General features: G+C 48.4%; 1 protein-coding gene across 1 annotated transcript; it reads right to left on the bottom strand.

Moving 5' to 3' along the window:
• Positions 1 to 4,950: 4,950 nt before the first annotated feature.
• MUC21 (mucin 21, cell surface associated) lies at positions 4,951 to 8,725 on the bottom strand. Its single transcript, XM_073006201.1, has 3 exons — positions 8,665 to 8,725; positions 5,451 to 6,478; positions 4,951 to 5,133 (listed from the first exon to the last, which is right to left on the bottom strand). The coding sequence occupies exons 1-3, from the start codon at positions 8,723 to 8,725 to the stop codon at positions 4,951 to 4,953; spliced, it is 1,272 nt and encodes a 423-aa protein (XP_072862302.1).
• Between the last annotated feature and the right edge of the window lie 298 nt (positions 8,726 to 9,023).

Here is a 9,023-nt window from a genome sequence, read left to right as displayed (position 1 = left end):
ATAAAAAAAGAACAAGATCATGTCCTTTGCAGGGACATGGATGGAGCTGGAAGTCTTTATTCTTAGCAAACTAATACAGGAACAGAAAACCAAATACCACATGTTCTCACTTATGAGTGGGAGCCAAATGATGAGAACACATGGACACATAGAGGGGAGCAACACACACTGGGGCCTATCAGAGGGCTGAGGGTAGGAGGATGGAGAGGATCAGGAAAGATAACGAATGGGTACTAGGCTTAATAGCTGGGTGATGAAATAGCCTGTACCAAAAAAAAAAAAAAACCCATGACACATATTTACCTATGTAACAAACCTGCATATGAACCCCGAACTTAAAATAAAAGCTAAAAAAAGAAAAGCCATGACTGCAGCACAGTAAAAGCTTCAGCGGCTGACATAATGCTAACAAAATAACAACACTAGAAGAAGAGACAGGAATGAGAACAAAGACAAGACTCTTTCATGGGCTTCGTGCTGGGCGGATAATAGCTGCACTTATTGGGAGGATAATAATTGCACGTACTTCAGCATGCCCCCTGGACAATATGAATTGTTTAATGTTGACAACCCACGTAGGGGCAGGAAGTTGTCACAGGCTCCAATTTTGCTCCTCTCTCAAGAACAGCCTTCACTACACGCACCTTTGATCTGAATTTTTCCACTGAAGTTTGCGAAGTCTTTCCTCACAGAATACCCATGCCTAAAATGTTTTCTGGAATAAGAAAAATAAACAGCATATACGGGGCAGGGGGAGCTTTCTCAATACCTAGATGTGTTGAAGTCCTTCTCATCCAAATCATTTGTCCCCATAACCATTGATGCCCGGCCATTGACCAGGGTGTGTTTATGGATTTCCATGACTTAAAGTACATTCTGCCCTAGTACCTGCTAAGGAAATCGTCTTCTCCTTATTTTTTTGAGAAGAACAATAAATGGTGAGCTCCGTATAGGGCCTCTGGTCACCTGCAACATGGGGTTGACCTTGGCCCCACTCCTAATCTTGGGGCCAGCGTGGAATCCACCCCTGATAGGCTGGAGTATTAGAATGGGGGGTTGAGTCATCTTCCTCTTCTGCTAGAGGGGCAGAAATGAAGGCACAAAACAGCTCTTCAGTCTGTACTTCCCTCCCTTAGACTGCTAACACAGCATTTTTCATATTTTAGCATTTTTAACATATTTTTTCTCAGAATGTTTCTGCTCCCAATAAGTCATGCCACATTTGTCTGTCCTTGACTGTAATTGGTCACCTTCCCTTATTTCCCCCCTTCTTCCTGTGAAGCTTTATCTTTCCCCTTTATCAGCCCTTGCTGGGTTACAAAGCACACCCTGTCCCTGGCTTTCTCAGTTGCTCTCAAATCTGTGATGGCTTCTCCTACATCATATACATCTTTATTTTTTTTTTTTTGAGACGAAGTTTCACTCTTCTTGCCCAGGCTGGAGTGCAATGGCGCGATCTCGGCTCACTGCAACCTGCAACCTCTGCCTCCTGGGTTCAACTGATTCTCCTGCCTCAGCCTCCCGAGTAGTTGGGAAATTACAGGTGCCTGCCACCACGCCCAGCTAATTTTTGTATTTTTAGTAGAGACGAGGTTTCACCATTCAAGACCAGGCTGGTCTTGAATTCCTGACCTCAGGTGATCTGCCCACCTCGGCCTCCCAAAGTGCTAGGATTACACATGAGCCACCACGCTGGGCCTTTTTAATTATTTTATTTTATTTTAATTTATTTTTGAGACAGAGTCTCACTCTGTTGCCCAGGCTGGAGTGCAGTGGCACAATCTCAGCTGACTGCAACTTCCGCCTCCTGAGTTCAAGCAATTCTCCTGCCTCAACCTCCCAAGTAGCTGGGATTACAGGCACACCACCCAGCTAATTTTTGTATTTTTAGTAGCTGTGGAGCTTCACCATGTTGTCCAGGCTGGCCTCGAACTCCTGACCTCAAGTGATCTGCCTGCCTCGGCCTCTCTGTGCCTTCCCACATCGTATACATCTCGTCCCATTTCTATGACTCAATAACATCAGCCAAGGGCTGTGCCATTATCCTGGTGCACCCTGCAGCAATATATTTTTCATCCCTGCAGGAAAAAACTTTTAAGTCCTGTAAGAACCCAAACATAGATGACTTGACTCATTCCTAATTCTTAGAGAAGCCCCTGGGCCTTTTCTGTTGACTGCCAGGAGGTCATCCTTCCCCATAAATTTCCCTCGTTAGGTCAAGCCTCCCTCATAGCTAGAATGAGCCAGTCCACAAGCTATGACTCCCTTGCGTCTGCCTTGTCTTAACAAAGATGCTGCTGCAGGGCTGCATGGGTGGTGATGTTACCCATTTTTTCTGCTTCTCCTGTTAAGGAAATATCATCAACCCCTGTGTCCCACAGTCAGGCCATCCAAGCAGCCAGAGATTCCCTAGGTAGTTGTTTAAAGGTCTTTGCAATCTCTAGGAGTTCTGCAGCGGTAGATTCCCTGACAGTGAGAGTCTCCTCTATCAGCTGACCCCGTTTTGCTACAGGTGTTAGATTTTGCTTTCCTTTGCATGAGACAGCGAGCTTGCCAATGATCCCCATGCCCCTCCACACCTGTGACTTCTGTGTCATCAGTTTTCCTCGTCATAACAATCCCAGAGATTCCAAGTTTTCATATCCCAATTGGGCTTTCTTATGAGAGCTCTGATTTTTGGTCATTTCCATGTCCTTCTCCCTAGATGAACAAATCTACATGCTAACGTTTCAATTTTTGTCTCTTGGTCTTCAATTTTGTTTGCTAAGTTGGCTGCGAGGAGAGACATGGAGAGCTACACATTCTTTTCTAGTTGCAATTCCTTCTCTAGACATGTAATTTTGGCTTCTGCTGCTAGCTGGACCTTCACTGCCAAAAGAAGCAGCCAACCCGTTGCAGCGGCTATTGGCCGCCCTTCTGTACACCGGTGCACTATGCAGCTTTCGGTTAAAACTGCTCCAGGCCACCAGGCATTTTCAAGGCATCCCTGCACTCACACAGAGGTGCACAGGTATCGAACAGTTGTGCCGTCCAACCCTACACAGACGTGGCTGACACCCTGGGATTTCCTTACAGATGCTTCATTCTCCTTACCCATTCCTTGTTCTCCCAGCTCCTGGCTGGGGGATCACCAAATGTTCTACCATGAGCAGGTCTACACAAATCTACCCCTAAAGGTTGAGGGGAAAAGAGATCAAAGAAAGAGACTGACAAACACAGTTTCTCACAGAGAAATATTAACGGAGACTTCCAAACAGAAGTGATGTCTGAGGTGGCCACGAGATGGTGGATTCCTGCACTCCCTCTCCAAAAAATATCCTTTCTAGAGTAAGCTTTTAGGAGAAAACATGTGCAACTGGTCACATCGCAGACTTTCTTGCTGAAACCCATGACTGCTGGGGAAGTTAGATAAGCATCTTTGTGAGACGTTAATTATGCTACAGGCATTGTTTTAAAGCCTTGATGCAGAACACCTTGGTATGGCAGGAGTCAAACACTCGTCATCTGGCCAGGTGTAGTGGCTCACACCTGTAATCTCAGCACTTTGGGAGGCCAAGGCAGGAGGATCACTTGAGGCCAGGAGTTCAAGACCAGCTTGTGCAATAAAGTGAGGCCCTCTCTCTACAAAAAAATTTTAAAAGTTAGCTAGTCATGGTGGCATACAACTGTAGTCCCAGCTACTCAGGAGGCTGAGGCAGGAGGATTGCCTGAGTCCAGGAGTGGAAGGCTGCAATGAGCTATGATTGCACCACTGCAAGACTCCATCTAAAAAAAAAAAATGGCCATCATGGTGGTTTCACTTCAAGATGGTATCACTCTTACCATGCAACAGGCTGTTTTCCTATAGCCGCATTGGTAAGATCCAACTCTTTGGTTTGCTGACACTGGAGAAACCCAATAAGTGGTGGAAGATGGAGCAGTTTCTGCTGCTGTGAGTTGGGGTGAACCCACCAACAGACTGCTAATTCTCTGCTGAGGGCTCTGTCCCAGGTAGGAGCCCTCCATTACCTTGTGGGCTCAGAGCAATTTAGCCTCCAAAGCAACTCCCCTCTGTCTTCCAAGACCTGGAGGACCCTCTTCCCTGGACTCATGAAAAGGATACATGCAGCTCTTCTGGGAGGGGATTTATGAGAATCTCAGGTCTTTGCCAAGAGCCTCTTGGAAGATTCGACCTTAGCAGACCAGAAAGTCTTTCCTTTGGAAATCCAGGGAACACTGTCTCTCTGCTCCCCAAGGGAGCACTCTTAGGGAGATGAGTGTCACCAGCTCCTCCACCCTGATGGGTAGTCAGGCCTGGAGCACATGGAAATGCCCTGGGAACCTCAACTTCAAGTGAATATGCCCCCCGCCCACCCCTCCACACACACACAGAGCAGGTAGTTGTACCACCTCCACCTCATCCTGCTCTTGGCTCTCACAACCTGATCGCTGTGTACCACAGGTGTCACACACGAGCCCGCAGCATCCTGGCACCTGCCCTCCCTCCTTATCTCTCCCAAGTCAATTTTCCGGCCAACCGGAGTGTCTCAGAGATGCAGGGAACTTGCCTGAGGCAAAAAGGATTAGAAAATGCAGACACACAGATAAGAATGAGGTCTCTGGATTTTACTGTGGAGATTCTGAATGCCAGATGGAGTCCAGCATGGGGGTTTTCTCCTGTAACTGAGAAGTTCATCTCAGAGCTACAGACACCCACCCCGGGGCACGGCACAGCTTCTCCTTGTCATGTGTATTAAATGAGATGTGTTTATTTCTTAGCTAAATGGGCAATATAGTATTCTCTTTCCAGTGTCTGGTAAAGGCAAGAGAGGCGAGGAATGTCTTCCTCAAGATTTTCAGGATCTCAGACAAAGCTGGGAGGGGTCTCCTGGGATAAATGAAAGGAAACCAGGTCTTGGGTCCCCAGGTCTCTTCCTTCCTGAAGAATGCGGCACTCGCTTCGGGAGTCGCTCAGGGTCCGTTGTTCCTCCCGCTCATCTCCATGGCTATCGAGGATACTGGTCTCCTCCAGAACCAGTTAGGGCTCCACCTGGGCCTGTGGGGGGCTCCACGATTCCCTCCAGGGCCTGGGCCAAGGCCATGGGGGCGGTAGACAGCTGTGTTAAAGATGTTTCTCAGGGACAGGCTGTTTCTCTAGAAAAAGAAGAGTCAATAGTTTCATAATTGTATCCCTGTCTCCCAAGCCTTCACCACAGATGCCTTCTGGAATCTTCTTCCACTTCCAGCCACACTCCTTCCTAGTTCTCCTTCCTCCAGTCCTTTCTGTGGCCCCCTTTTCCTGCAGGTCGCCAGATTCCTCTGCTTTGACCTGCCGTCTCTCTGTGTTACTCTCTCCTGATCTCCCTTCCTCCCTACCCACCTCTGACTTGAGACCCCTTCTATTCACACCCGTTTCCTTGTGTTTCTGCTGCTCCCTCCCCCAGGCATTTTCTTACATATTAGGCACTCACCACACAGAAGAAGAGCCCAGCAAACAGCCCCACGGCCGCCACAACTGAGACCAGCGTGATGAGGAAGATTTCCCATGGCAGCAGGGACCCCCCAGGCTTCGCCCCACTCACTGCAGTAGAGGCACTTGTGTTAACTCTGTGGGAAGTTGTGTGCGTCCCAGTCAGAGTGGGTGTTCCAGAGCCTGCGGAGGTCACACTGGACCCAGAGCTGGTGGCTGTGCTGGCCCCACTGGAGTTTGTGCTGGTCCCACTGGAGGTTGTGCTGGACTCAGAGCTGGTGGCTGTGCTGGTCCCACCGGAGGGTGTGCTGGACTCAGAGCTGGTGGCTGTGCTGGCCCCACCGGAGGTTGTGCTGGACTCAGAGCTGGTGGCTGTGCTGGCCCCAGTGGAGGTTGTGCTGGACTCAGAGCTGGTGGCTGTGCTGGCCCCAGTGGAGGTTGTGCTGGACTCAGAGCTGGTGGCTGTGCTGGTCCCACCGGAGGTTGTGCTGGACTCAGAGCTGGTGGCTGTGCTGGCCCCAGTGGAGGTTGTGCTGGAGTCAGAGCTGGTGGCTGTGCTGGCCCCAGTGGAGGTTGTGCTGGAGTCAGAGCTGGTGGCTGTGCTGGTCCCACCGGAGGTTGTGCTGGACTCAGAGCTGGTGGCTGTGCTGGTCCCACCGGAGGTTGTGCTGGACTCAGAGCTGGTGGCTGTTCTGGCCCCAGTGGAGGTTGTGCTGGAGTCAGAGCTGGTGGCTGTGCTGGTCCCACCGGAGGTTGTGCTGGACTCAGAGCTGGTGGCTGTGCTGGTCCCACCGGAGGTTGTGCTGGACTCAGAGCTGGTGGCTGTGCTGGCCCCAGTGGAGGTTGTGCTGGAGTCAGAGCTGGTGGCTGTGCTGGTCCCACCGGAGGTTGTGATGGACTCAGAGTTGGTGACTGTGCTGGTCCCACTGGAGGTCACACTGGGCCCAGAGTTCGTGACTGTGCTGATCCCACTGGAGGTCACAGTGGGTGCAGTGTTGGCAGAGGTGCTAGTCCCACTGGGATTTATTGCTGAAGAAATCATATCATGACAAATATATATTGTGTATATATGCTTTCTGCTTACTGCTTGGCTAAATTCATTACATAAATAATTTTATTTAATGCCCACTACAGCCCTATAACATAGATACTATTATTATCACCAGCTGAGATGAAGAGATTGAGGCTTAAAAATGTTGACACTGGACTGGGTGCAGTGGCTTACGCCTGTAACCCAAACGCTTTGGGAGGCCGAGGTGGGTGGATCACCTGAGGTCAGGAGTTTGAGACCAGCCTGACCAACGTGGAGAAACCCCATCTCTACTAAAAATACAAAATAAGCCAGGCATTAATCCCAGTTACTTGGGAGGCTGAGGCAGGAGAATCACCTGAACCCGGGAGGCAGAGATTGTAGTGAGCCAAGATCGAGCCATTGCACTCCAGCCTGGGCAACAAGAACAAAACTCCGTCTCAAAAAAAAAAAAAAAAAAATGTTAACACTGGCCCAAGTTTACACAGCTAGTGAGTGGTGGAACAGGAAACTGAACCCAGGCTACTGAATCCGCACTTGTGGAGACTAAGCTAAGTCACCCACCTACCCCCAACACCAGAGTTACGTCATCTAGTTTTAGTAGTAGGTAAGCCTATTCCACATTCTGCTATCCAAGATACAATACAGATTAGAAGGATTTTAAAAGAATTATAGGACTAGGTGAAACTAGTATATATTGACCATTTTTTTCCTTAAGTAGTATTGCTTCCTTCTTGGAAAATATTTCTCAGAATAATATTCAGAAAACACTTATATCAGAATTACTTAAGGGAGTATGTTGAAAATATTCTTAAGCAAATCATTTTAGACTAAATGAATTAGAGTTTGAGATGGGGTCCAGGAGCCTGCATCTTCATCAAGAAGCCAGGTGACTATATGCATTCAAGTTCCGGGGCCCTTGATCACTATGGCCAACGCTAGAGAAGAACAAGTTATATGTAGCTCAAATACATAAGAGCTCCCAGGATTAAGGGCTGTAAACCAATGTATAAAGATAGAGGGAAGGCTTTTAACTTCTTGGAGGCTTGGCTGGAGTTAAGGTTATGTCAAATTTTTGCCCTTTATTTCCCTGAAGGATGAAGACATTCGACCTCCCCAGCCTGTACGTGGGAGGCTGACGTGGAAGTAGGGTGTAGGGGTAGGAGAGAAATTGAGTTTGTAGAATATAGAAGAGTGACATTTTATTTTATGTTATTGTTTATTTATTTATTTGTTTTTGAAACGGAGTCTCCCTCTGCCGCCCAGGCTGGAGTGCAGTGGAGCGATCTCGGCTCACTGCAACATCCGCCTCCCACATTCAAGCGATTCTCCTGGCTCAGCCTCCTGAGTAGCTGGGATTGTAGGCACCCCACCAAGCTAATTTTCGTACTTTTAGTAGAGATGGGGTTTCACCATGTCAGCCAGTCTGGTCTCAAACTCCTGGCCTCAAGACGTCCACCCGCCTTGGCCTCCCAAAGTGCTGGGATTACGGGCGTGAGCCACCAGACCTGGCCTTGTTTTATTATTTTATTTTCTTGAGACAGAGTCTCACTCTGTCACCCAGGCTGGAGTACAGTGGCACCATCTCAGCTCACTGCAACCTCTGCCTCCTGGGTTCAAGAGATTTTCCTGCCTTAGCCTCCTGAGTAGCTGGGACTACAGGGGCAAGCAAACATGCTCAACTAATTTTTGTATTTTTAGTAGAGACAGGGTTTCATCATGTTGGCCAGGCTGTTCTTGAACTTCTGACCTCAATGACCTGCCTGCCTCACCCTCCCAAATTGCTGGGATTAAAGGCATGAGCCACCGCACCCTACCAGAAAAGTGATATTTTAAAAGCAGCCAACTCTTCTTGTTCTTAATATTTAAACCCCCAACCATATCACATAGGTTCTTACCATTTTACAGATGCAGAAATTGAGGCACAGAGAAGCAACTGACCTAAAGTACGCAATTAATAGATGGAGCCATAATTCAGACGTAGGCAACGTGAGACCAGAGGCCAGTTTTAACCACTGTGTCTGACTGCCTCCTGCATGACATACATTGTTAGGCTGAAGTAATGAGAGTAAAATGATGATCCTCACGCTATGGAAGAGAAGCAGAGCTAGCCCCAGCAGTGGTCATGTCTCCCCCAACTCCTCAAAGGTTCTCAGACCACCCACTTTTAAATAAAATCACTCACCGGCTTCTAAATGCAATAGTAGACAAAATGTAAGGAGAACATTTCCTTTCTGCATCTTCATCTGTCTCTTTGTGGCTGGAAAGCAAGATGCCTGGGTCCTAGATGTGCCAAGACTTTAGAGGGCGAAGAACAGAGGATTCTTGAGAAAGGGGACTTGAAGGTGAAGAGATAAAGGCTGGTGCTTCCAGGAGCATATGTCTCCTACGTTTGTGTTCCTGGGAAGAATCTTGGGCTCAGTGTGGGCAGCTGGATGCCTGACTTCCTTAGGCTTCCTCCAGGCAATGTAGTTGCCTCTTTCTCTGTTGTGAAAGAGCTACAGGGGCCTTTATAGCTTCATATGGTCTGGGGAGGGGTGGGGC

Source organism: Chlorocebus sabaeus, chromosome 17, assembly GCF_047675955.1.
Source record: "Chlorocebus sabaeus isolate Y175 chromosome 17, mChlSab1.0.hap1, whole genome shotgun sequence".
NCBI classification, from domain to species: Eukaryota; Metazoa; Chordata; class Mammalia; order Primates; family Cercopithecidae; genus Chlorocebus; species Chlorocebus sabaeus.
Note: the sequence above shows the minus strand (reverse complement) of the source record. Positions and strands in the feature narration are given on the sequence as shown.